Source organism: Nyctereutes procyonoides, unplaced genomic scaffold (genome assembly GCF_905146905.1).
Source record: "Nyctereutes procyonoides isolate TBG_1078 unplaced genomic scaffold, NYPRO_anot_genome, whole genome shotgun sequence".
Classification (NCBI taxonomy): domain Eukaryota; kingdom Metazoa; phylum Chordata; class Mammalia; order Carnivora; family Canidae; genus Nyctereutes; species Nyctereutes procyonoides.
In genome coordinates, this window is record NW_026575133.1 from 35,141,856 (window position 1) to 35,169,505 (window position 27,650).

At 51.6% G+C, this 27,650-nt stretch overlaps 1 protein-coding gene across 1 annotated transcript in view; it reads left to right on the forward strand.

The window, feature by feature from the left end:
• Nucleotides 1-606: 606 nt before the first annotated feature.
• NDUFA10 (NADH:ubiquinone oxidoreductase subunit A10) overlaps nucleotides 607-27,650 on the forward strand; it is a 46,847-nt gene continuing 19,803 nt past the window's right edge. The window contains exons 1-9 of the mRNA XM_055300590.1: nucleotides 607-728; nucleotides 3,867-4,035; nucleotides 4,743-4,958; nucleotides 7,690-7,776; nucleotides 10,622-10,743; nucleotides 12,829-12,908; nucleotides 17,210-17,264; nucleotides 18,912-18,997; nucleotides 27,503-27,611. Of these exons, the coding sequence (XP_055156565.1) occupies nucleotides 672-728; nucleotides 3,867-4,035; nucleotides 4,743-4,958; nucleotides 7,690-7,776; nucleotides 10,622-10,743; nucleotides 12,829-12,908; nucleotides 17,210-17,264; nucleotides 18,912-18,997; nucleotides 27,503-27,611 (981 nt within the window). The 5' untranslated portion in view covers nucleotides 607-671. The remainder of the gene's footprint in view (nucleotides 729-3,866; nucleotides 4,036-4,742; nucleotides 4,959-7,689; nucleotides 7,777-10,621; nucleotides 10,744-12,828; nucleotides 12,909-17,209; nucleotides 17,265-18,911; nucleotides 18,998-27,502; nucleotides 27,612-27,650) is intronic.

Consider the following 27,650-nt stretch of genomic DNA (forward strand, 5'->3'; position numbering starts at 1 on the left):
CGGGGTCGGGGAGCCCTGCCCTGCGCCCTGGGGCGGGGAGGTCCGCGTGCACCCCCGGGGCCCCCATCCCGGCCTGGAGGACGGACACGGGGCGGGGAGCCCTGTCCTGCATGTGCCCTGGGGCGGGGAGGTCCGCGTGCACCAGGCTCCCCATCTCGGCCTGGAGGATGGGGTCGGGGTCGGGGAGCCCTGCCCTGCGCCCTGGGGCGGGGAGGTCCGCGTGCACCCCCGGGGTCCCCATCCCGGCCTGGAGGATGGGGTCGGGGTCGGGGAGCCCTGCCCTGCGCCCTGGGGCGGGGAGGTCCGCGTGCACCCCCGGGGCCCCCATCTCGGCCGGGAGGATGGGGTCGGGGTCGGGGAGCCCTGCCCTGCGCCCTGGGGCGGATGTTCAGCTGCGCACCCTGCAGCCCCGGGGACGCGGGGGATCGGCCTCGGCTCCGCGCCCCGCACCCCGGAGACCCCGCAGACGACCTCTCGGTCGCAGCCCCGGAACCGGGTCCGGCTGGCGGGACCCGCTCTGGGCGCATGCGCCGCCCCGCCCCCCGGCGGCAGCTCCCGGCAGGCGCCGCGGGCACCCCGGCCGTGACGTCACGCGGCGCGCCGGCCGCGGAAGAGGCCCCCGTCGCGCCCGCGTCCCCTCGGGTCCTTGAGCCGGTGCCGAGCGCGGAGCCATGGCGTCGAGGCTGCTGAGAGCGCTCCCTGCGTCCGCGGCGGCCGCCCTCCGCGCGGTGAGGCGGGAGCGGGCGGCGGGGTGCTGCTGGGCCGTCCTCCCGGGGTGCTGCGGCCCGATGGTGGGAGAGGCCGGGGGGCGACCGGGGGGGGGGGGGGCGGGGGCGGGCAGGAGGACCCGGGCCGCGGGCGGCCGCAGGGGACGCTGGGAAACCGGCTTTTGTTTGTGTTTATAGTAACCGGGTCGCGCGGGTGCCTCGGCCTGCAGGCGCCTCGCCGCGCGTGGGGGTCGGACCGCGGAGGGCCCTGCCTGACCTCCCTGCTGAGGATGCCGGCCGGAGGGCTCGCAAGAGGACGGCGCAGTGGCCTTTAAAAAAAAAAAAAGTCTTTATTTATATTTATTCCTGAGAGAGAGAGAGGCAGAGACCCAGGCAGAGGGCGAAGCAGGCTCCGTGCAGGGAGCCCGACGTGGGACTCGATCTCAGGACCCCGGGGTCACGCCCTGGGCCCAAGGCTGATGCTCAACCGCTGAGCCTCCCCGGGGTCCCCAGCGCAGTCTTTTTTTTTTTTTTTTTTAAACATTATTTATTTATTTAATTATTAATGAGAGACACAGAGGGAGAAGGAGGCTCTCTGCGGGGACCCCAACATGGGACTCGATCTCAGGACCCCGGGGTCACGCCCTGGGCCCAAGGCTGATGCTCAACCGCTGAGCCTCCCCGGGGTCCCCAGCGCAGTCTTTTTTTTTTTTTTTTTTTTAAACTTTATTTATTTATTTATCTATTTATCTATTTATTTATTTATTTATTAATGAGAGACACAGAGGGAGAAGGAGGCTCCCTGCGGGGACCCCAACATGGGACTCGATCCCAGGACCCCGGGGTCACGCCCTGGGCCCAAGGCAGAGGCTCAGCCGCGGAGCCCACCCCAACCCCCCCCTCCCCCGCCCCGGGCGTCCCCAGTGCAGTAGTCTTAACTAAAAAGCCACCTACATGTTTCCCGACACGACTCAGGCCGCCAAAGAGAAGAAACCTAGGAATAGCGGTCACCTTTATAACGTGCAGTGTCCGGCGAATCGCGTTAGTGGTCCCAGAATCGAGGAGGTGCGCCGGGCTGCAGGTGCCAGCAGTAGGCGGACACCCCCTCCCCCCTGTCAGTCACAGCGTGCTCACTTGCTGCTGGTACCCTCTGCAGGGGGTGTGGGTGAGCTTCAGCCCCAGTCTCGAGAAAACAAGAGTAGGATGGAGAGGGTAGACGGCCCTGTTACCCGGGTAATTGAAGGAATTGGGAATGTGTCGCGAAAGGTCAGCTGCCCCGTGTGGTTCTGGAGAGCAGTAAGACACGACGGAGAGCGCGGAATCCTGGAGAATTGTGCCATGACTGTGAAAACCCACTCTGTGAAGATTTCAGTCGGTAGTTGGCTGTGGCCTGGCCAGACGTTCCCGGGCACCTGCTGCGAGCCCCATGTGTGCCGCGGTCAAGCTGTGGGCACGGATGGAGAGCGTTTGCACAGGGCTCCTGGGTAGCCAGGGGCAGAGAGCTTAGTTTCCGGGGTGCAAGGTGCAGCGTGACCGGCACCCCCTTACCTCCTCTGCTGCTCCCCAGTCCACTTGGCATGAGCTACGCTGGCCTTGCTGATGTTGCAGTGCTCTTGCCTCCACTCTCCCTGAAAGACCCTCTTGCAGATGTCCAGCTGGCCAGTCCCCTTGGCGCCTTCACGTCTTTGTCCACACGTCACTCTGTCCCCCAGTGTAGCATACCTGGCCCATACGCCGTGCTGCCCTCCCCACCACTTATTTCATATGCAGTGGACAACACAGGTTTGAACTGTGCAGGTCCACTTATTTGCTGATTTTTTTTTTTTAAATAAGTACAGTATTGTAAATGTAGTTTCTCTTCTTTAAGAGTTTCCTAAAGTCATGAAGTTTTCTCCAGCTTTATTGTAAGAAAACAGTGTATGATATGTATCACGTACAAAATACATGTTAATCGACTTTTTATTATCAGCAAGGCCTCCAGCCCACAGGAGGCTATTAGTACTTAACTTCTCGGGGACTCAAAAGTTATACGTGGATTTTTACCTGCACAGGGGAGGGGAGGGCAGCATCCCAGCTCCTGCATTGTTCAAGGCTCAACTGTAACGACTTTTTTTTATTTTGTCCCGTTGAATCCATTGGCTCGTTTCCATATCCACATTGTCTAGAGAAAGTGCTTTGCGTTGTGTAGGCTCCTGATAAATACTTGTTGAATGAATAAATAAGTGAGTGAACGTTTCTTTATATGGTTTTTGGCTAGTTTTAATACTTTCAAAATAAGCAACGCATTCCTTTTTTTCCATATTCTATCGATATTCCTTATTGATCCGTATAACCTTTATATACACTAGGGATTTTCTTAGCTGTTTGCCTTTTGATTGTGTCTCTTTATGTCGTGTGTTTTGTTATGTGTGTTGGTGGGGGTGGGTCATTTGGCCTTTTGAGCAGAGAATAGGTTGGGTATGTTGGAGACAGGAGATGAAGCGGGCATTGCATCATAGATGAGAGACGTGAAGATGTCTGCACCATCGTGGCGGGGATAGGGAGGAGACAGTTTGCTCCAGAGTTAAGGTCAGTAGGATTTTGTGAATGATACGGTTGAAGGAAGGAGTAGGATATCCAAGGTGATTCCCGTGTGTGCTCGGTTTTGGTTGGTGGATAGATAGGGAGCTTGGGGGGAGAGCAGATTTGGGGGTTAGGGTATGGATGTTAAATTTCAGTTCTAAGCCTGTTAGCTTTCAGATATTTTCAGGACCTCTAGATGGAGCTGTTCAAAAGCAGGTAACCATCGAGTCTGGAGCTCAGGACGAAGTCTGGACTAGAAAAATGCTCTGTTCCTCTCCTCTCTAACTTCCATTTCCTTCCTCTCTGTCTTCCATCCATCCATCCATCCATCCATCCATCCATCCACCCTTTGTAGAACACGGTATGCATATTCTATTCCAGACCCTGAGGATTTAGCAGTAAACAAAGCAGATAGTCTCTCTGTCCCTATGAACTTAAATTAGGGGTGGGGCAGGGAGACCAGTAGTTAAGTAAGTAGGTAATAAAAAAGTAGGTATTGGCATTTTTATCACCAGGGGTCTTCTCGGCCCTTTTACCTAATGGCTGCTGGTGCCTGCAGTAACCAGAATGCTCACGTGGTGCTGTTGTGTTTTTCAGGGAGGAATCCATACAAGTGCACAGTGTAAGCTACAGTATGGCCCTTTGGCATACATACTCGGCGAAAGAACAACCAAAAAGTTCACGGAACGCAGCAAAGTGATAACTGTAGATGGCAATATATGTTCTGGAAAAAGCAAGGTTGCGAAAGAAATAGCAGAGAAATTAGGTACGGACTTCTGTCTCGTGGAGCACCTTCCTCGCAGGTGCACAACTGCTTCTCTGAGTTTGGTATTACTGTAGCATTGACTAGGTACAATTGGGCCCAAGGTAGGCATTTTACATTTTTAAAATACATTAAAATGTGTTTTTAATGATTGCATTTAATGAAAAATTTAAGAATTCGTACTGGTCATCAATTTGAATTGGAAGTTTTTCTTGATGATGTCAGCAGAGCACTTTCACATGAGTGGTCTTGTTTGAGCTTTGTGACAGTCCTCAGAAGTAGAGCCCCGCTTACTGCTGTCACTCACACGTGTGTACACTCCGTAAGAAGCTGCTGTCACACGGCGGCTGATTCGTACAAAGCCAGGATTTGAACCCTGGGTCCTGATTCCTGGTGAAGGTGTTTGTCCATCATCCTTTTCTGTAGTATTTGGCTGGTGCCCACTTGTACATGGGGGGCTCCCACAGTCCCGGGCCCTTTCCTTTTGGGGAGGAACTTCCATGGGAGCATTGGGGACCCCTGGCAGCACAGCCCTCTCGCTGATGTGCTTCTGTTGCACACGCGTGCTGGATAACGTCTTCAGCGTTTTGTGTAAACACAGGTGTGAGGGTGGCTCAGCCTCAGCGATGTGTCTAGATGGGGCTTTGTTCCTGGAGTCCATGCTGCCCGCGAGGGCAGATGAGGCACTCATGTCGCATTTCTTCTCTCAGGCTTGAGGCACTTCCCCGAAGCAGGGATACATTACGCCGACAGCACTACAGGAGACGGCAGGCCGTTGGACGTGGAGTTCAGTGGCAGCTGCAGCATGGAGAAGTTCTACGACGACCCGAGGAGTAACGACGGCAACAGCTACCGCCTGCAGTCCTGGCTGTATGCCAACCGCCTCCTGCAGTACGCGGACGCCTTGGAGCACTTGCTGAGCACAGGTGCAGTACCCGTGACCTGGTAGCTGTGGGGCGTGCTCAGCACTCGAACCCTGTTCTGGAGTTGAGCCATTTTAGATTGCCACGAAGTAGAGCTTTTCTTTGAGAGTATTTGATGAGGCAAGTCCTGTCTTTTTAAGAAGATCATAAATTCCCCGAGATCCACATTATTCCTGCTTTAGAATACAATTCACTTAGTGTTGTTTCATTTCTGTACTGGAGTGAGGTTCATGGATTATATGGAATTTCCATGCCGCTGCTCTAGGCTCCTAGGTGGGATGTATCCACAGATGCAGGAAAGAGAGAGCCTATAAATGACTGTGATGAAGGGGAGTCACACGTGCAGTGGAGCCAAGCCGTGAGTCACGCAGAGATGTGACACACAAAGTAGGCTTGTGTCTGTGGGCCCAGGGTGGGCTGGGATTCACCTTCTCCACCCCTGGGTAGCAGCTAAACCTGGAGAAAGTGCAGAGGCCGGGGGGATTGGCGGGGTGGGTAGAGCACACAGAGCCCCATGGGCCCCTACAGTGGAAGGGGGTGTACTTCTGGAAGTCTTTGGAAGCTGGCAAGAAATGGACAAGGGCCATATATTGGGTCAGGCACTGTTTGGGAGATGGGCAGCAGGGGTCAGGACGTAAAGTTAGTGCAGAGAAGGGTCCAGTCCAGAAGGGACTGCATCATCCTGGGGACCAGCAGTGTGGGGTTGAACGTGGCTCCTACCCCAGAATGTGCTGGTGTAGCAGACACTGCTGTCCTGGGCCAAAGCTCGTGAGAGGAGATGATGCAGATTGTATGAGCTGCGTCTCCGCCCCTTACGGCAGTGGTTGTCACTCCAAGTCAGCTGTCCAGTTACCTGGTGAACTCATTTACAGACCGCTTAGCTGCCACCCAGAGGGTCGTGGTGTGAGAGCAAGAAGGTATTTTGACAAGGGCCCCAGGTGGCTGAGGAACTGGTTCACAAACCTGCATTTGGGAACCACTGCCTCGTGTTCTAGCAGGCTCCGCTGTGCGGTACATGTCCCGGCAGGGTTGCCCATACACAGCACCTGCTCTGGGGGGCCTCTGCAAATGTAAGGTGCATGCTCTGGTGGGCTTCACCATATGGTACATGCTCCGGTGGGGCTGCAAGTGTACGGTATATGGTACATGCTCCAGCAGGGCTGCACGTATATGGTATATGGTACATGCTTCAGCGGGGCTCCGCGTATATGGACCTGCTCCAGCTGGCTGCACGTATATGGTACATGCTCCAGCCGGTCTCCACATATATGGTACATGCTCCAGCAGGGCTCCGCGTATATGGTATGTGGTACATGCTCCAGCGGGGCTCCGCGTATATGGACCTGCTCCAGCTGGCTGCACATACATGGTACATGCTCCAGCGGGGCTGCACGTATATGGTACGTGTTCCAGCGGGGCTCCACTATGCAGTAATGCTCCAGGGGGCTCCACATATATGGTACATGCTCTGGCAGTCTCCAAGGATATAGTATATGCCATGAGATGCAGGATTCACTCTTCAGTTAAACGGTTATAGAGGAGTCAGGTTATTGTCTTGTTTTTCCAAAATTTTCTTAGTGATACGTTTCTTCCTATGAAGGTAATCATGATTTTCGTTAGTGCTGCTCCTGAGAAGAAATGTGGTGTCCCTTGTGATACCTGTACCAGGACCCGGCTCACAGCAACTGTGTGGTGGCTCAGAATACATACTGCCACTGGGCTTGCTTCAGATTCTTTTAGAAGCATATTTCAGTCCTGTGTTAGGATTTCCTGTTAAAGTCAAAAAGGAGCATTTTAAATGAAAACTTACTTATTCTTGTTATATTAATCATTGAACACTGTGTGAGTGCCTGCTGTGTGCCAGGTGCCAGGTGTGTTCTAGAAGCCAGGGTGGAGGAAGTGAAGCCTGCAGCCTCCTGGAGCTTACACTGTGGTAGGGAGATAAGAGTAAACGTGAGATGCTCAGAAGGGGTTTGCAGTGGGGCTGGGGCTGTTCTTCCAGGTGGGAAGGTGGGGGAGGCCTCAGTGCTGGCATAGCAGGGCTGAGTGCAGGGATCCTGAGGGGGCAGGAGCCAGGAGGGACCGTGCTCAGGGCGGCTGTGGTCACAGGAGGCCACTGTCACATAAGTGCCACGAGTGGGCTGGGACTGAATGAGGCTGAGAAGTTTGGCCTGGGCAAGATGCTTTTCCTCTGGGGGAGAGAGGAAGCCATTGGAGGCTTGAGCGCAGTTTTGAGAGTGCCCATCTGTGTCTGGGAGAGCGGCTGGGAGCAAGGGCAGAGACAGGCCCTAGTTGGCGCTGAGGCTGGGACCTTGCCAGCAGTGAGGAGGTCTTCCTTGGGGGGAGGTGGCTGTGGAAGCCGTGTAGAATGGTCGGGTTCAAGACGTGGTTAGGAGAAGGTTGGTGGTTCACTGAGACTTGGGCACGGGGCATGGGGGGAGAGTCATGCATGCTGCTGGGGACTGGCCAAGCAGTCAGACGGGGGCGGGATTGGGGTGGGTAGCTGGGGTGGGAAAGCTGTGGTTTCAGACAGAAATACTTCCCTCTTAACTGGGTAGCTGGCAGGAGGAGACAGTGTTACATCACCAAGACCAGGAGTGTTCTCCTAGTTTTTGGAAATGTTTAGTATGCGAATGGTGTTATCAGTAACTTGACTTTCTAAAGTGAAGTTACTTGTTCCCACTGGCTTGATTTTTACCTGATTTCTGATTTTTATCTCCCTGTTTTTATACAGGACAAGGTGTCGTATTGGAACGCTCCATCTTCAGTGACTTTGTTTTCTTGGAGGCGATGTACAACCAGCAATTCATCCGAAAGCAGTGTGAGTCGGGCTGCAATCAGGCCTTCTTGGGTGTGTTGTGTTGCTTTGTAAAGGTTCTGTAGATTCCCCTTGCACTTAGGGGGCCCTCTGTGCGTCTGTTAAACATAAGACTAAATGCCATTACCTGTTACATTAACATAGGAAAAAAGAGGGTTCCCTCCACCCTCTTTTCCTCCTAAGTTCGTATCTCCTGGTGAAAGCAGAGGTTCCACCTAACCTTCCCCAAAACCACACCCCCGTCCCTATCTCTTCAACCTTGCAAAATACCTAAGCCCACTTCCTCTGATCTGGTTTAGTTTCGCTGAACTGACCAATTTCTAGTGTGTGATGTTGTGTGTCATTAGGAGGTCTGTTTTCCTTGTGCCAGCACCTGCACGACAGCATGATCATCATCTTCTCCTTCTGTCTGATACGGTGCTGTCCTGATGCTTCTAGGGACAGCCACAGCGTGTGGGGGGAGTTGAAAGTGTGACAGGTGGCACATGGACGAGGATAAGGACTGGTCAAAGGGGGCCTGACGGAGGAGTCACAGAGACAGGTCAGGGAGGGTCTGGGAGGACATTTCACCGAGAGCTTGGCCGGCTGGAGCTGGCGGGTGGCTCACCCTGGAGGGCAGAGTACCAGGGGCTGGTTCATGAACGGGCAGTGGAGCAAGCCAGGGGACCATGAGGGATCCTCTGCTTACACGTTCTGCTGTTAGGGTGGTGCCTGGGCTCGCAGAGAGCGCCGCCAGAGCCCTTGCTTCTGGCCCAGGCACCGGCCCTCTCTGGGCATTCGGAGCAGCAGTAGGGGTTTCTGGGGCAGACATGACAGCAGCGTCAATGCCCGTTCCTCCAGGGTGCTGTGGGCACACACAGCTCTAACTGTTAGAGCTGTGAGCTCTAACTGGCTGGGAGACCCGGGGCTGCCCTCGACAGCATCCCTGAGAAGTGGGCCCGGGCAGGCTGGCAGCAGGGTGCCGGGGAGCTAGGTGAGGCACGGCCGGAGGAGCCTGTGGTGTTGAGGCGGGGAGGGCCCGTGCTGGCAGGGACGGCGCGGGAGAGGCCTGCGCCCCAGCGAGGATGCTTGGCTTCTTCCTGAAAGTACCGAGGAGCCGCTGATGGTGTTGGGTGTGGAAGGATGTGGTCGGGTTGAGTTCATTCGTCTGAGGGGAAATCAAAGGAAAGGAGGCCTGATGGGGGGAAGTCAGCGTGGGATGGCGTCTTACTTAGGATGACGGCCACGCTAGGTATTCAGCTTCGCGGGGGGAGATGGGGGAGTCACACAGATTCACCAGGCTTGCTCCCCTGCAAAGAGGGTGGGAAGCGGCAGCGGGCCGGGAAGGAGGTGTCGCCCACAGGCGTGCTGAGTTCCAGATCCCCGTGAGATGGTCAGGTGCACGTTCTGGCTGGTGGTCGTGTGTCACAGACGTGGCTTGGGGGGCTCGGCAGACAGGAAAGCCCCACCTGAGATGTACGCACGGTGGCCGGGGTCCTTGGGCCTTCTGGGATTCTGGGCAGGGAAGCCTGCTGCGGCATTGAAGCTGAATCAGGTCAGTGAGGGTGGCACGGGCACAGTGGTCGCACGAGTGTGCAGGATCTCCTGGGACAGCAGCTGAGAGGTGCCCTTGAGGAGGCCATGACTTCAGCCAGAGTCATTTCCGTGTGGGGCTGGGGGAGAACATGACTTGAGACTGGCTGGCGCAGCACGAGGTGGAAGATGGCCTCAGAAGTGGGAAGCTCCCAGGAGCACGGAGAAGGAGGCAGAAGAATGCGCGTCTTGCCTGAGGGTGGGCGAGGCTGGCCTGGTTCCGGGCTGACCAGGTAGGAAGCCGGTATCAGGCCGAGTGTTTTCTGCCCGACAGGAGGACAGTACCCCCAGGTGAGCCTCGGGCACTCGCTGTCCCCTCCCCACGCGTGCATCGCAGAGCCTTGCCGACCTTTGGGTCTGTCCCGAATTGCCGCTAGAGCCGCAGTTGCCAGCCGTGGTCACCTGAATGTTTCCTTTAGAGCAGAATTGTCTTTCTGTGGCTCCTTGTGTGATTCCCGTAGTTTATCGCTCCTGGAAGTTTCCACCCTGTGGAAATCTGCAGAGCTGGCTCTGGTACCGTTGCTGTACGGGGAGGCCGCCCGGGGGCAGAGTGCTCCTCGGAACAGCATGGATGTGCTTAGTGTCACAAGTTACGGGGCTGTGGTCTGCGGCCTGTTCTGCGCAGTGCTAACTCGAGGACAGTTCTCTCTCTGCCTTAATTGCTCTTTTATTTCTTATTACTAAATCTGCTTCACTAGGTAGTTCTGTGTAGCTGATTAAAGTTACTGAAATACGTTGGAACCAGGAAAATGTAGTTTCATATTGTTGAGTTCTTTGAAAAAGTGCATAACAAACGTCTGTACTCCTGGAGAATATGAGACTGTTCTCTCCTGCTGTACACAGCAGGGCGCAGGATGCGTTCCAGCCACGGGCTGCCAGGGCGGCCGCTCATGTGCCCTCCCCTTGCCTAGGAAGTAGACGTAGGTGCTGCATTGTGGTCGGATGCCCTTAGAATATGACCTTTCGAATGTTCCTAAGGCCAGTGTTTAAGTCTCATCGTTCCACCCTAGATGTGACGTGCTGTCTCTGGGCCCCCTGCTTGGGGTCTAACGGGGCCGAGCGGCACTGGGGTGCGGGGCTGTGGGAGTGGCGTGCCCTGGCACCTGCCGCGGGTCACGGGTCACGTGTGTCCAGCCAGTGCCGACAGTGGTGCATTCTGGATTCAGATTGACATGTGGAATTGCCTAGACCTTTGCGCTTTTATTCAAAAGGACGCGTGTTGTGGACGCCTGTGGTGGCCTGTACGTGACGGATGTGCCTGTCTCGTGTGTGCCAGGTGTGGACCACTACAACGAGGTGAAGAAGGTCACCATCTGTGAATACCTGCCTCCTCACGTGGTGATCTACATCGACGTGCCTGTTCCAGAGATCCAGAGTCGGATTCAGAAGAAAGGAGATGTAATTCAGCTTTTCAGTTGAAGACCATGCTCTTTTCACGTGTCCTCGTTATTTTGACGTAGATCGGCACTTACTGGTGACGTTGCCGGCAGTTCGCTGTCGGGCACCGCCAGCCTTCACGGGGATGGGCGGCACGCAGTGGGGCCCCCGAGAACGGGCCCTGGTCAGCCCTGCTCTCCAGCAGTGCTCTGCAGCCCCCAGCGCCAGTCCACTGTCATGCCCTGTCCCGTCCCCCGAGCCACCCTGTGAGGATGGGTCAGTGTCCTGGGAGACCAGCTCTGCCCTGCACCTTTCTGTTCTCTAGTGGGGTTTCCACGCCCTATTTTTCTCCTGCAGATTGTGATTTCTAATATCCTTCAGTTCTTCCCTCCTGCCTAACCCAGATTGAGCCCCTCTCTCTTCCGTGCATGGAGACTCTCGAACAGCCGGGCAGCCGTCTCCACACGGGTGGCGTTGGGTGAGCCTGGATCAGGGCACCGAAGCTGCGGTTGGAGCAGCTCACTGGCTCTGCGGGCACGATGCAGGAGACCGGTCACGAAGACCGTCACTGCCCCTCGGGCGGGTTCTTGTTTGGAAATACCACTCCCCCCCCAAAAAAAAAAAGAAAAAAAAAAGAAAATACCACTCCCACTTAGAGTGGTTCTTCCTGGGGCAGAATATGGGTTTCTCCCTGATGCTGGGATGAAGTGTACAGTCGCGTGTGGGAGAGGTCAGCAGCAAACAGGGAGACGAGGAATGTGTCAGGCGAGGTCAGTGCCCCGGGGGATCACGAGATGGGAGATAATGTGGCTTGCTCAGCTGTAGGAGGTTTTAGACTGAAACTTGCCTCTCAGAATAGGAGTTTTCAGCTTCTGAATTTGGCTTAGCACACGTCAGGTGATAAGGGAGGCGAGCAGTGGAGAAAGTGGGAGAGGTAGTTGGGGTGTGAGGGGGGGAAGGCAGTGTGTGAGGGTAGGGGGAGAGGTGGGCCAGTGCCCTTGTCAGTGGTCTGCTGCCAGGCTCTGTATGTGTGCACGTGTGCTGTATGTGTGCCATACGTGTATACTCTGCTGTCTGTGTGTATACGTACGTGCGTGTATTCTCTGTACCATATGCTCTTTGCTGTACGTGTATGCGTGTGCGCTGTGCACGTACCGAATACCATGTGCTCCATGCTGTGTGTATGTGTACACGTGTGCACTGTGTGTACTGTATGCCATATGCTCCACACTGTGCATATATGTGCACGTGCTGTGCGTTTGTGCTATGTACCGAATACCATATGTTCCATGCTGCATGTGTGTGTATGTGCGTGTGTGTGCTGCATGTGTGCCATACGTATATACTCCTGTATGTGTGTATACATACATACATGTATTCTCTGTGTATGTATGCTTTATGTGTATGCGTGTGTGCTGTGCATGTACCGTATACCATATGCTCCGGGCTGTGCATGTGTACACATATGCGCTGTGTGTACTATATACCATATGCTCCGTGCTGTGTGTATGTGTGCACGTATGCTGTGTGTGTGCTGTGTGCGTACCACGTACCGTATGTTCTGTATGTGTGTACATGTGCGTGTGTGTGCTGTGCATGTGTGCCCTGTATACCATATGCTCCGAGCTCTGTGTGTGTATATATCTGCACACGTGTGCTCTGTGTGTACCGTATACCACATGCTCCATGCTGTATGCGTGTATATGTGCACACATGTGCTCCGTGCTGTATGTGTATATACATACATGTGTGTGCTCCATGACGTATGTGTGTATACATGTGCACATGTGCTCCGTGCCGTGTGTGTATACGTGCACACGTGTGCTCCGTGCCATGTGTACTGTAAAAGGGGGCTCTTCTGATCCCATTCTAAGCACGTGTCTTAAAGCCCGTGAGAGGTCATGCTGTGGGATCCCCTGGGTAGATGTGGGCTTCACTGTGGGAGAATGAGGATGATCCTGACCAGTGCCGAGGCCCATTCTCTGTCGTCCCTGCAACTACCACGACTTGTTCCAAGACAACCGTGTCTGTTGCTTGTTTTCCCCGCGTATAGATGCCCAAGTGAAAACAAAAGTCTAAACGTATCATTTGTTTTCTTCTGTTTAGCCCCATGAGATGAAGGTCACATCCGCCTACCTGCAGGACATCGAGAACGCCTATAAGAAGACCTTCCTGCCTGAGATGAGGTGAGCCAAGCGTGTGCTTGGTTTCTGTGACCGGAACATCTGTACAGACGGCCCCCTCTGCCCAGCAGCCCGGGAGTCCGCTCTCATGACTGCAGTGCACGTCTGTGCTGTTTTAACCTGACGTGTATGAGCGAGAATGACACACATTTCAGCTTGACTGGTGGGGGTTTTCAGTTTGCATGTTTTGTCCATACCTTTGTTGTATTTCCGGCATCATTTGAAGCTGGGAGTAAACCCGTGCTGTATCTCACAGTGGTGAAGCTCTCTGATGGTGTTGGCATCGGAGAACTCTATATTTTGACCTGAGGTGGCAGCTGAACATTCCTGCTTACCTGGGAGGCCTGCTCAAATTTGCGTGGAGAATCCATAAAAGACAAGCAATCCCTGTAGATACTTTTAAAAATTATTCCTAGAGGTTGTTTGGATACAGTGAGATCCCACAGATTCTCCTGTTTGTTTCCCTCCTCCTGCTGTCATTGTTCCTTTACTGAAAGCACAAAGGGAAACGTTCTGCGCTCTGCTCGTCATCCTGTGGTCCGTGGCTGCCCGCATGTGAGGGAGGTAGCGGCCACTGTCGCTCGAGTCCCACTAGAAGGTCTCTACCAGCTTTTCTTAAGTTCTTTTAAACCAAAGCCTCTTGATACCTAAAATTTTCATTCCATAGTTTAAGATTTCAACATATGAAATTGTGAATAAAAGCAAAGTACATTGTAGTAATTTTGGAAGAAAAGTTTGATTTGTAAGTGGAAAACCAAGTTTTTTTAAGCATAAGCATTGATGCTTACATTACTGCCTCTCTCTTGTGATAAGCTGTTACCTAGCAGCGGTATGGGCAGGGCGCTGCAGGCCCGTCTTCCTGGTGTACTGCTTTAAGACCAGAGGTGCAGGAAAAATCAGTTTTTTAAAATCTGTGCTAAGGGGAATGTCTAGAGATACATGAAAAAGCAGAAGAAACAGCTTTCATTGACCCTCGTGTGGGTTCCAAAAACTCTTGGAGATCTTCTGACTACAAAAACATCAACTGAAAAATTCTCAAATAGAATTTCTAGCTGCTAATGCCTGAGTTCAACTTGCCAGTCAGGGTGAGGTTTTCTTTTACTTTGCGGTTATTTTCAAGAACTCAAGGGCTTCCTGGTCACAGAGTGTGTTTAGCAGCCGTCCTAAGCGTCCCTTGCATCATTTGGTTGCCAAGACTTGACTTGCAGTGGGAGTTTGCCCTGCAGCCTCACGTGCTGTGCGCCCCGGCTCCCGTACGCCTCTCCCAAGGCCCACAGCGGTGCTGGTGTCCATCGTGCTGGCCGACTGGCCCAGCCTAGCATGTTTGGCGACGCTGATCCCTGCGTGGAGCGGAGCAGAGCAGTGTTCCGATCCTTACAAGTCAGGGCAGGCGATGTGTGCTTTGTGTTTCTTCCGGTGTGGACCTAATGGATCACGCACAGAGTCTGGGCATCATTGCTTGGCAGTGCCTGACATGACAGTTCCTGTGGGTGGAACGGCCACTGTGCGCTCAGCGCACCCATCCTGGTTCAGCGTACTGAGCCTGATGAGTTTCAGCACAGTGTCGCAAATGCTCTTAGTCTGGGCGGTGATTTCCAGTCCTTCCCCACAGTCCTGGCCTCAGGCCCTGATCGTATAGGCCAGGGTGTCTCCTGCATCCCTGAGAGGCCCCGCCTCGGCGTTCAGAGCCCTTGTTGGCAGGCAGTGCAGAGGATGTGCAGTGCTCTGCTGTGGAGCTTTGTGTTCTTGTGAGTTCACGTGGGGCCTCGCGGCCTGTGCTGAGCCCTGGTAGTACAGTGCCTCCTGCTCGGATGAGAAGCAGAGGCTCACACTTTGGGGGAGAGAGCTCCCCTCCTTCCTTCCCAGGATGTTTGGATGTTTCTCAGGTCCAGGCATTCATGCCACCATGGGTCAGGAGGTTTAGACTTACAGAGAAAACAGACCTCTGTTTTGAATAAGAGAAGTGTTTTTAGTTTGAAAGTTAGTATTTGAAGTAGAGCGGATTTACTGGACACGATCCTGTCTGCTCCTGAGCTGGCCTCACCTGTGTGAGCTCTTCTTTCATGACCGGGACACATGGCAATGCATCATTGTCTTTTTACATGACGTTTGTGAGCACATGAAGAACGGTGAGGCTTTAGCCGAAGTCAGCATTGGTGAGATTTCAGGAGGCAGAGTGACCTACCAGAGGAATTTTCTGGTATTTTTTGGCCATGTCAACATTGACGCTTAAAATTGTTGGAGAACATGTTTTTATCCTCATTACCTGATTCTGAATGTGTTGTAAATAAGTTTGAGCGATAGCTTGGTTTAGCAGACATCGGTGCATCACTCATGAAGACGTTTACTTTGCTCTGTCTGTAAATGTTGCCATCAGCACCGTGGTTCCCAGAGACCTGGTGGTTCCTGGGACAGGTGGGCATGGGGTGTCAGTCGGTTTTGAGTTGCTCCTTAGGCCGTTGTCCCCAAATCTGAGACCCTTGTTGGCCACCCTCTTTGTTCCGGCCTCCTTCACAAACCAGTAGGAGCGAGAGGCGAGCGCGACCCAACAGGAGGATTTGCTTTGTCCTGTGTCTTCTGTCGGTTTGTTACTGGGACATTTGGCATGGGATGCTGCTCATTATAAGCACTCAGAAAATAAAAGTTCATTGAATTGAGTCACACGGAAGATGGAAACATTAGGCTTTGAAATTGGCTCTGTAGGTTTGCAGTCGATGGTCTGGAATCTCAAATTCTGTCAGCAGAAGCCCCATCTTTGTCCCCTTGTCCACCCCATGCAGCGCCTGGTGGGGGCTTCGGAAATGTGCCGATCACTGTGCTGGAGGTACCCATCACTGCTTTCCTGACCTGTGACCGCTATGCCAGGGAGCCACATCAATTCTGGCCGTCTCCATTGCTGTGTGATAGACAATAACGTTTCCATGCCAGCTGCCCTCCCTGGATTGTCAAGGAGTGTCCCCAACCTCTGCCCTCTGCACACTTGGTTTTATCCTGATGTGTGTGGCTTTAGAGGGAGATGACCTTTGTGCCTTTCTCCTCATAGTGACGGTCGGAGGCCGCAGGCCCTTGAGGAGCAAATACACCGAGTTCCCTAACGAGGGGTAGCTTTTACTCCAGCTGGAAGGCGGGTGCAGTGAGCGCACGTTTCCGGCCTTATGGATCCATCGTCATTCTGCTTATGGTTTCTGACCATTTTCACGTATCTTTACTGATGAAGAGTTGCAGTGACTCCGCTGCAGTGAGAAACGGTTACCTAGTCGGATGGCTTCCTTTGAATGTAGAATATAGGCTTATCTATAATCACGGCTCCTAAGAAGTTTGAGCTTAGTAGGAGTTGGTGGTAATGATGCTAATACAGGTACTTCAGCGGTACCGAGTTCATTGACCCGGGGCTGGCTGCAGGTGGTTCCCGGCTGCTGAAGCTGGATAGCACTGCAGAGGGCAGATGGGGAGTTTAGGTTGAGCCCAGCTTGTGAAGCCTTGGACTCTATAGACTGATGCCCATCAGTAGGGAGGTGCTGTGGTAAGGACGCCTAAAAGAGGGAGCGTCCTTGTTTATGCCGGCAGACGGTCTGTGGGACGTCTGTCCTTGACATTCCGCTGTCCCCTCTGTGGGAAGGGGGTCAGACATTTCTGCAGTGATGGGCTTTCCAGTGGGACTCCGGTCTGGGCAGCCTTGCTGGCCTCTCTGGTCGGGGTTGTGGCCTGGGATCTCCCACTGGCTGGTCTGGAGGTGGTGGCAGAGGCAGCCTGCTTCATTTGTCGGGTACAGACTTAGCAATCTGTTGGCTTCCAGTCCTCTCCCGGGGGGGGGGGGCAGTCTACCATCCGAATGGTGGTACACGTGGTGGGGGAAATGGGCAGGCATGCTGGAAATGGCAGCCTGCTGCCCCCTTCTTTTTGGCACCTACCTGTGATTCTTCAGTGTCCAGGCTAAGGGCCAAGGACTGAGGAAACTGAGCTGCTGCCTTTCTGCTGCAGAGTTGGGTTGAAACAGGTCATCGTGACACAGTTGGTTTGTCTCCTGGATTCCAGCAGCTCAAGTCACCCGCGGTGGTCCTCCAGCCCCCCTTGACTGCTCTCTGTGCCCCGTGTCCCCCTTGGCCGCTGGTCTCCTGCTCACCACGTTTCTGCTGCTGGCAGGTGCTCCTCAGTCATTCTGGCCACACGAGCCAGCATGTGTCCAGCACATTGTTCTAGCCTAAGAACGCAGTCTTAATGTTTATAGGGGTAGACTTTAACGTCGTGTTCTTTTGTACGTTAAGCTTGCAAAATTTACATTAAATTCTCGTGTTTTCTTACAGTGAGAAATGTGAGGTTTTACAGTATAGTGCAAGGGAAGCTCAAGATGCAGAAAAGGTAAGAAATTGGTGGGAGAGTTTATAGTTCTTAAATTTAATTTGTAAGGTTCTTATAAATCATATAACCGGTTCTGCTCCTACAGGTCTTAGAAATGTTTGTATTTCATAAGCTAAAAGAGGTACTAAGCCAACCTATTGCACTCCCGTCATGAGATTTTCATCTTCATTTAAATAATTCAGTTTCTAAGATCCTAAAATTGTAGAAGATACATTATTAAGTGCATTTGTAAAATTCAAGTCAATCTCAGTGCAATTTTCAGGAGAACTTAATGAATAACAGCCAAAAAACTTGAAAAAGAAAGGAACATTTGCCTTTCCCAGTACAGAAACATAGTCCAAAATCATGGTAATGAAAGCGCTGTGATATTAACACCGGAATTAATAAATAGCTTAATGGAATGGATCAGAGAGTGGGGAAACAGGTGCATGTGTCAGCACACGTGTGTGCAAGTGTGTGTGTGTCTTGACTTTGGTAAAGGCAGTGCTTTGAAGGATAATGACGAAGTAGAAGAAAATTACTTCTTAAATGTCATGGGGGCAATGGATCATCCATTAGGCAAAAAAAAAAGTCCCATTTTTATATATATTAATCATAAATTACTAAAATGCAAAACAAAAGGTATAAAAATTCTAGAAGAAAATACCGGTTTTATGATCTGCGGTCGAGGCCTATGTGGTGGTATGAGCAGGACTGAAGAGGTGACTGCTGCGGTGCACACCTGCGGCGGTCAGCTCCGGGCGCGGGAGGGGTGAATGTTGCGAGGAAGGTCTTCTCCACAGAGTAGCGCCCTCCCTTAAGGCCGTGTCGTGGTGCGGCTTTGGGACAGCACTGAGGACCGCACCCGGCCTGTTGTGCTTGGATGACACTGGTCCACATGCTTCTGTTGCTGTGACCTGAATGTGTGTGTGTTTGTACTATTTTACACCTGGACAGACCGTTCAGATGCCATGCGTCTGAGTAGAGGAACACGTTCCCTCTCTAAGACCATGCTGTGTTTTGAGTTCATAACTGAATGTATCAAATGCTTGAAACCTAAGAGAGGATCCTAAGTTTGGCATGTTTGGGGGCAGCCCCTCTGGGTGGACTGCAGGGTGCGGGGTGGGGGGTGGAAACAGGTTATTAGATCTCTCTAGAAAGTGTATCAATTTTCTTGTTGTTCTGTTGCCTTCAGTGGCTAGGTCTTGTGTTCTAGAATGAAGTCCCTGGGCAGGAATTGAGCAGTTTGTCACTGACACTGGCGCCCCCCTTCTTGATTTTTCTTTTGTCCTGCGCTGCGTCTCCCAGCCTCACGTGTAGTTTCTGCACCACTCGTGTGTTAACTGGGCCACACTGAGGGTCATTGCCACCCCTCAACCCCAGGGTCACCTGGGGCCTGGCACCCACACCGGGGGTCACCTGAGCTGGGTTCCCACGCTGAGGATCAGTGCCACCCCCCTACCCCGGTGTCACCGGGGGCCCAGCACCCACAGGGGATGAGCGCTCTGTCCCATTTCTCACTGAAGCCCATCTGTCTAATTTTTCTTTTTGATTTCTGCGGTGATTCTTCCTGCTATATATTTGTGGTTTATGATGTATTAAAATGCTGTCTCATTTAAATTTCCGAAGTGGGACTCTGCATTAAAACTGGAATTGTCCCTGTCTTAGGTAATAGAGGATATCGAATACCTCAAGTATGACAAAGGGCCGTGGCTCTATCAGGACGACCGGACTTTTCACCATCTGCGGATGCTGTAAGTTCCATGCTGTTGGGGAGCCGCGCAGATGGGACGAGGGGCTGGGTTTTTGAGCACAGGCCCTGGCCTGCTGTAGAAAGTTACAGAAGTTTGAAGGAATTCTTTTTCAAGTTAGATGTTAACAGTGCCACCGATAATGGGGTGTATCTCCTGTTCCCTTCAGTCTCTTGCATTCTGTGGTCTGACAACTAATTAATTGATTGCCAATATTAATTCAACAGGTAAGTGTGTCCACCACACACCAAGCAATGTTCCAGATTTAGAGGATTTAGAGTCCAATAAAACTTCCACTTTCCTCTTCTCTGGGCACTTTGTCCACCAGCCTCCAGGCCCAGGGTGGTGCGGAGAGGGCTCTAAATCCTGCTGCTGGTTAGCTGGTCGGACAGCACCCCGCCTCTCGCAAGCACACAACGAGGTGCTCTCTCCAGCTAGTGCCTGACATCCTCCCAGGGACATTGGCTGTTCTGTTGGGCCAGCTGTGTCAAGACGATGAATGTCACGTACTTGGAGCCATCGTCACACTTCCCATGCCATGAAACGCGTCCCTTGGTCAGGGCCACGCTATGCTCATGACCGTGTGCATGAGTGCCCTCGGGCTGCCATGACTAGTAACCACACACCAGGGGTGCTAAAAACAATGGAAGTTTATTCTCCTGGCTCTGGAGTCCAGAAGCCCAAAATGAAGGTGTTGGCAGGGCCACCCTGCTCTTCAGGTTCTAGGAAGAGTCCTTCCTGCCTCTTCCAGCTTCCTGTGGCTGCTGGCGATCCTCCGCGTTCCTCGGCGCGTGGCTATGTCACTCCCACTCCGCCTCTGTCCTCACATGGCCTTCTCCCCTGTGTGACTGTGTCTCTGTCTACATTCCTCTCTTCCTATAAATTAAGTAGTCACAGGATTAGGACTCACGCCAGTCCCCTGTGATCACATTTTAACTTCTCTCTGCAAAGGCCCTGTTTCCAAATAAGATCACGGTCACAGGTTCCAAGTGCACATGAACTTTGGGGGGACACTACTCAACCCAGTACACCATGTGTTTTGAGGTCCCTGAACCCAACCAACCCCACACTTGAGAAGTCACAGGAAGGACTTGGAAATCACAGCGTATAGCTGTGCTCATGGCGCAGGGGATCAGCAAGGATTCATAGCTGGTCCATGAGGAGAAGGACACGGCAAATGTGGAGCAGTCCACGCGCGGACCGCGATGCTCCCTCCCTCCATGAGGGACATGCCAAATGAGCCGCTTCGTTCACGAGAAAAGCAGTGCTGAACACATGGGCATGGGCGGTAGGTATTTCTGCCCACAGAGCCCATCAGATAGATGCTCAGCACCCAGAGTTTCTATTGAGTGCTAGTCATGCTGGCACCTTCTGCCTTAGCAGCTACGCACGTTCCTGACCCCCATGAATCCCACTGTACCCTGGTGCCTGGTGTGCAGTGCCCCCGCCTTAGGGCAGTGTTTAGTAGACACCAGCCCAGGGGGACCGCGGTCTCAGGCCTGCTCTGTTTAGGACAGTGGAAAGGCCTTCTGTGTGCACGTGAGCTGGGCTTCTGGCAGAAATGTCTCGGGCAGGAAGGCGAATCTAGACCCAGGAAACGTAAGCATCCTGTGAGGGTCCGTGTCTGCCCCTCCATGAAGGGTGGGACCCATGGTACTGACTTCCCCCCTTTGTCTCCAAAGATCAGCTGTGCTGGAGGCTCAGCATTGGCCTCTGCCCTTGCCATGCTGGGCACACAGTGGCCGGGCCACATCCGTTTTGAGGAGCACCAGTCTGGGTGTCGAGCCCGTGGATAATCTCTGGCAGAGCTGGGCCCCAAGTGCCACCTTCCTCTGTGCACTGGATATTTTGCTAGCTCACAGCTTTTCTCTTGATAACTACTGCACTTGTTTTTCTGTACTCCATGCACCCTAATGTCAGCATATATAGAAGCCATATCCTGTGCTTGAGATGGGATAATTTCTCATGTTGAACCTACTGCTTTAGTTTTTAAAAGTAAGACCTAAGATTTTACTTATTTTTAGCAGTTTTTGGTTTATGCTTGAGATGGAAGAAATAGGGTATTTCATGGGAAGGATCCTATGGTTGTAGGGTGGGGGTTGATGCAGAAAGGGAAGGAGGGTTCCTGGGGGAAGACTGTGAGTGGCCTCTGAAGGTGGGGCCTCGTGCTCCGTGGCCGTCCATGCTTCTCACAGGGTGGAGGAGGGGGTGTGACCAGGGTCCGGGTGAGGGGGATATACCTTAGGCGTGTGGGACTTCTCTGATGGCCCCCTCTGTCTTCATGGTGATGGAAAGTGGGTCATCATCCACGAGGGGCAGTGGGGGTGGGGAAGGGCATATTGGAGGTTTGAGGAGGCCATATTGGAGGAGGACAGGTACGAAATGTCTGGGCCTCGGCGTGGGGAGGACCGGCCTGGAAGCGTGCTGTGGATAGCAGGGCAGGGCAGTGGTCCTGATGTCCAGTGGAGGGAGCACCCCTTCCCGCCCTCTGCTGCCCCAGTGCCCTCGGGCAGTGGGCAGAGCTGTGCATTTGAAGAGGATCAGCGGGTAGGAGAGGGCAGGAGAGCGGAGAACCATACAAAAGTGAATGAGTGTGATGGTGAGAGATTGAATGTGGGTGAGGCTAGGTGGAGAACACAGAAAAGGTGGTTGAGCTCAGTGCATGACAGGTGGGGGTCACACCCACTCACACAGGTCCAGGATCAGGTCCGGTCACCTGTGGTTCCAGCACATTGCACGTGGTCTTGCTCCCCATCGGGAGTAAAAGCGGGGTGAACTGGGTGCGGTCGTATGAACGCACTGTACAGCTCTCCGTGTGTTGGAGAACTGTTCTCTGGAAAACGCACACCAGTCTGCGAGCTTGACCATCCTTTGGACGTCATAGACTAACTGTAGTGCAAACAAAAAGCTAATGGAAATTTTGTGATTTTGACACAAAAGATAAGTGTTTGCTTTACTTTGCATTCTATAAACATGAACTTCAGTTTATTTTTTTTTTGCCTATTTTTCATTTGTGAATTTTGTATTTATATTTATTGACCTTTTTAAAAAACCAGCTTTTTGTTTTATTGGATTTCTCTATTTTTCTGTTTTCAGTCTACCTGATTTCTGCTCTAGTTCTTTTTATTTTCCTAACCTGCTTCCTTTAGGCTTCATTCATCTTCCTTCCTTGTTCTCTAGGGTAGAGGCCTTGATGCTCAATTTCAGGTCCTCATGCGTGCACCCAGTGCTGTCGGCCACCCTCCAGTCTAATCCCAATTGTGCTCTGAGTACAAGCAGCGTGTGATTTCTGCTCATTTGCACTGGTGCGGGGGCTTTATGTGGCTGGGAGTGTGTTCCGTGCAGATTCGTGATCCAGTTGAGCTTAGGAAAAAACGTGTGTCCTGCTGTTGAGTGGAACAAGGAGGTGTCAGGGTCGGGGGCACCAGGCTGCGTGATGGGGGTGTCAGCTCATCCGTGTCTCCCGGGCTTCTCTGCTCACAGGGGCCTGTCCACCGGGGAGGGGGCGGCGAGCTCTCCAGCCACAGCAGCACGTCAGCCCCTCTGCGTGCCGGCTCCTGTTTTTGCCTCCTATAGTTTGATGCTCTGCTCTCAGGTGTTTGCAGCGGTTGTGTCTTCGTGGAGGACTGACCGTTTTCTCGCTGCGCCATGCCCTGCTTCGTGCCCGGTGATTGTTCTCATTCTGCAGTCCCTGTGTCTGCACGCTTGCCTCTGTTCCAGCTTTGGTTGGTGTAGGCGTCTTCCTCCACCCCTTTCCTTCGACCTGAGTCTTGTTTACCGTGGGTTCCTTGTAGCCAGTGTTGATCCGGGTCTCATGTTTTTATCTGTTCTGACAGCCTCTCTCTTTTAATTGCTATGTTTGGATGGTTCACTTTTAAAAAGAACGTTGATACATGTGGATTAACGTTTACGGTGTCTGTCACTCTTTTCCGTTTGTTGCCTTTGTGCTTTGTTTTCTTCTGCTCCTTTTTTCTGCCTTCTCTGTTGGAACAGAGCATTCAGTGTGATTCCATGTTCTCTCCCCTCCTAGCAGACCAGGTGCCTGCCTCGTGTTGTAGCTCTGGGGCCCCCGGGGTGCATTTGCAGCTTGTCTCCATCCGCTTTCCGATGGCCCTGCCGCCTCACGGGGTGAGCAGAGCAGAGCGGTCCCGCTTCCTCCCTTCCATCCAGGTGCCATCATCTGCCAATGCGTCGCCGCTCTTCTTCCGGGACAAGTAATTGATTTTCAGGGATATTTTGTTGTTGTAAGGATAGGAGTGATGGCTTTCAAGCTCTTGTTGGAGCTGAAACTGGAAGTCTGTTTTTAAAAACTGGTAAACTTTTTTTGTTTAGATGCCTATATGTGTAAATGTTTTTGTGAACTTAACCTAAACAGAGTATGCATATGTCTCTTTAATCTTGCTGAAAACCCTGTGTCCTTTGTTTTAGCTGCTGTGTAGTGTCTTCCTCTAGGTCTGAAGCCTCGAGGTGTTAGCCTGAATCAAGTTACAGTGTCAGCACTGGACCCAGAAGCTGTTCCAGAAACGTTTTCCTGAGGCCACAGCACTGCTGCCTGGTGGGGGCTTCCCTCACTTTACAGGTGTGGAAGCCATGGCTCAGGAGCGCAGACCTGCCACAGGTGGGGAGCGGCCAACATGAGCTTCCCTGCGGTCCTGAGCACAAACCATGCCGCCTCCCCTCCTCTCAGTGGCTCAGGCTAGGATCCTGGCGGGCTTGTCCCCTCCTCCTTCAGCTGTCATGCTGCCAGGACCCTCCTTTTGCCTGACAGCCCCCTTACCACACACCCTAAGTGACACACTAAGGTCTGTGTGCTTGTCCCTGGTGATTTCACACCTTCTCCTTTTCTTTCATGACTTTTGCTGTCCTTGGGGTTTAATCCTTTCATTCTTTTTTTCTTTTAACTTTTTTTTTTTTAATTCGACAGAGCATGTATGTGCACACACAAGCAGGGGGAGCAGCAGGTAGAGGGAGAGGGGGAAGCAGGCTCCCTGCTGAGCAGGGAGCCCAGTGTGGGGCTCGATCTCAGGACCCAGGGATCATGACCTGAGCAGAGGGCAGATGCCCAACCGACTGAGCCACCCACATGCCCCTGGTCCCCTCATTCTTGATCTTTATTCCTGCCATCTATTATTTCTTACTCCTTCTCATCCTGTGTGCACACACCCACCAGGTTAATTTTCATAAAAATGTCACAGTGGCCCTGTTTTCCCTTCACTCTGGATCCTTCCGTGGCCTGCCTTCATTTAGTGGTGAATCCAAATTTCATTTCTGAGTAGTTCAGAATCCTGATCATCTGGTTCTACCTCCTGAATAATCTGTTACCTCCTCTACCTGCCTGGTAATTATCTAAAAATCCTAGTTTATGTCTAAGCCTTTCCCCCCCTGAATACCTTGTCTTAACTTCGCCCCACTTTATCTGCAATTCTGGTTGGCATCAGCGACAGCTGGACACAGACGTGAGGCAGCGTGTGAGGAGGTGGCTGGCTTCATGCCCTGCTGTCCCACTGAGGCCAGGTGCTGGGCCAGGGCCTGGTGACTTATTCCACCGATATCAGGGTCGTGTTCATTTGATTCCAGACTGTGTCCAAAATGGTGTCTTCAGATCATGATTTTGGTAATTACTTAGTTGCGTTTTTGTCTGGAGAAAGATTCAATAATTCCCTTGAAGTTTACAGATGACAGCATCCAATTCACTGTTTTGATTTATTTTGCTATAAATGGCCTATCACTCCTTCTCCCCATCTCTTGCTCCCCTGCCCCCCGGATATTTCATAACAGTGTGGAACGGTAATTGTGTTTATTTTCATGTGAGTGTCATTTCTTAATTTGGGGACTCACATGAAAATTATGACCAATTTTCTAAGATAATTGCTGTAAACATCCCATTTACTAGTTATACTCATTTTGTCTAGAACCTGACCAAATTACTGGTTCAGCGCATTTTTGTTCCATTTCAGTGACGTATGCCGGTGTATAATTAAGTGTGTGTGTGCTTATGCTAAGAGACAGTAACTGTATTTGTCAAGCTGGTAGCATTTTGTGTCCATATGCATACCCCATGACTGGCTGGCGCCCGCCATGCTCACCTCCATTCCTGTGTTGGGGACTGTGGTCCCGATACAGGGCTCCATGCGTGCAGGGCTCTGAGCCCCTTCCTCCTGCTTCCCCAGAGCCTGGGCCGCCCTCCTGCTCACCCCGTTTGGTTCATCACAGACACTTCTGCTTCCTGTGACTCGGGGACACAGGGTCCTTGTAGTAGGAAATCCCAGTAGTGCCAAGCTGGTGGGATATGAATCTAGCATCAGAGTGTAGGGTTCAGACATAGCTTTGCAGTTCAGGACAAGCCAACAGATAGACTGTGGACATGGTTTAGAGCAGGGATAGACATTCTGTTAATTGGGAATCAGTGTGAGCCATAAAACGTAATTTACTAGGTATTTTTTCTGTCTTTTCCTGCCTCATTCTTTTAGAATATGTGGCACACCGCCTTGTGTTGTAAATCAAGCTGCACTACTCTTCATCATCTTCTTTGGGCACTTTGGCTTATGATGTTAAGAGGATATATTATCCTCAGCCAGTTTCTGAATTCTTCTCAATTAGACTAAGTGCTTTGTGAACGGAATGTTTTCTTTCTCCGCTTTTTGCTCCCTGGGTCATAAAGTGCTTCCCATCGTCTCTGTTCCTTTACTTATCGTCAATCTAGAGTAAATCTCGTTGATGGGAGGTTATGACTTTTGGGATTTACGGGAGACGTGACACCATAGGCTCATCCTGATAGTCACTGCTTAAGTTCATGGTGACAAATTGACGGAACAGTTTAGCCAAGTTTAAATAAGTTATAGACAGTTGCAGATTTTTTTTTTTTTTTTTTTTTAATATTCGAAAACAGTTGGAAGCATATTTGTTGAAAGATGCACTGTTTTGGGGGGGAGGTTTCTTGTAGACTGTACTTCAGCCGGATGAGGCATAGATGGCACTGTTGCTCTGCATATTGTGGACCAGCTCCTAGGCCAACAATGCCTTTCAGATTTTCCAGAATTCTGTGGGTTTTTCACACTACTGAGAAAACCAAGTCCTCCACCTCGATATTTGTTAACGTCCAAATACGTTAATTTCATTTTAGTGGAAGTTGTTTATTGTGAGATCACTTGAAAAATCATCTTTACAAAACAGTAAGAATAATTTGTTAAAAATAAAGAGATGTGTATTTGTGCATTATCTACAGTAGCCTACAAAGATCTAGTGTAAACAACTTACTACAGGGCTGAGAAAGAGTCCTCCTCTTGGAGTCGATATGTTGTAGCCACTTGGGTGCCCACATAGATACACTTGGGAAGACAGCCGTTTGCATTTCCTTGGGTGATACTTGTTACCAAAGTATTAGTCCATGTATGAGTGACAGTTTGTACTGGTGACACTCAGGATGTACCTTTTCCTGCCCATTGCTCTTGTTGGGCCTGCCGCAGGTTCTCGGTAGGAGAGGGCCCCAGGAGCCCAGGCCCCGATGGGATGGGACGTTCTGACCACGGCAGTCAGCTCCGGGTGCCAGTGGGCACTAGCTTGGGGTTTACGTGGGTTTGGACTCTTAATCATCAAAGTAGCTGAAAGCCAGATGCTTTTAAAGAACTTCCATTTGGGCCATTATAAACAGAAACATCTTTTGCCATTATAACTTATTAATGGGAAAGTGGTCATTTAAAATAATTATTTGCTTTGTTTTGAACCCTAAAGAAAGGAGACTTTATTTAAGTGTTTCTTTCTAAAAGCCCCAAAAAATGTTTTTCATCTTCAAGTATAGTGGTCATATTCAGACTAAACTTAATTTGAAATAAGCAGTTGTAACACAGTATAAATATTTTAGAATTGAGCAAAATAAAGTGGTGAAACAAGGAGCATATCCTATGATTTGTATTTGTCAGTGCCAAACAAGGCAGAGAGTTAGACCTTTACAGGCGCGGGCGCGCCCAGCTGCCCTGTGTGGGCCTGCCCCACCCTATGCTCCTGACTTCCCCGTGTTCCTTCTCCTCCTGGAATCTTTCAGGCAGGGCAGCAAGAAGCTGCATGGTAAATCTGGAAGGACCAGAGTCGCTTGCTGCCTTTCCCTGGAGATTCATTAATTTTGCATGTTTGTAATGAGGGCGCACTATGTGCATGACACTGTTGTGGATGGCGTTGGGTTTAGTGTTTTATTTGTGCCATTCCTGTGTTTAAAACACAGCGTGGCTCCTTTTTTATTCTTCCAAACCTCACCCATTCCCAAAAGGTGATCCTCTCTGTCTGCTCAGGCTTTTGGAAAACTCTCCTCAGGTTCTGAAGGTCGCTTCAGAAAAGCAGCTGCACACAGACCTCACGGTCTTTGGGATGAAGGTTTGCTTCTAGAGGACTGCCCTGGGGGTGAATGTTATTTAGTTGGATGTATGATTTTTATTTTTCTAATTACCCTTACAGCTTATTTTGTTATATTTATTTTGATGGTTTAATGAGATCTCTATTTGTCTTATATTGTAGGGTTCAGAATAAGCTGGAGGTGCTGAATTACACAACCATTCCTATCTATCTCCCAGAAGTCACAATCGGAGCGCACCAGAGTGACCGCATCTTCCATAAATTCACACAGGTGGGATTCTGAAGCCAGGTGAAGCTGTCTGCTGTGGGC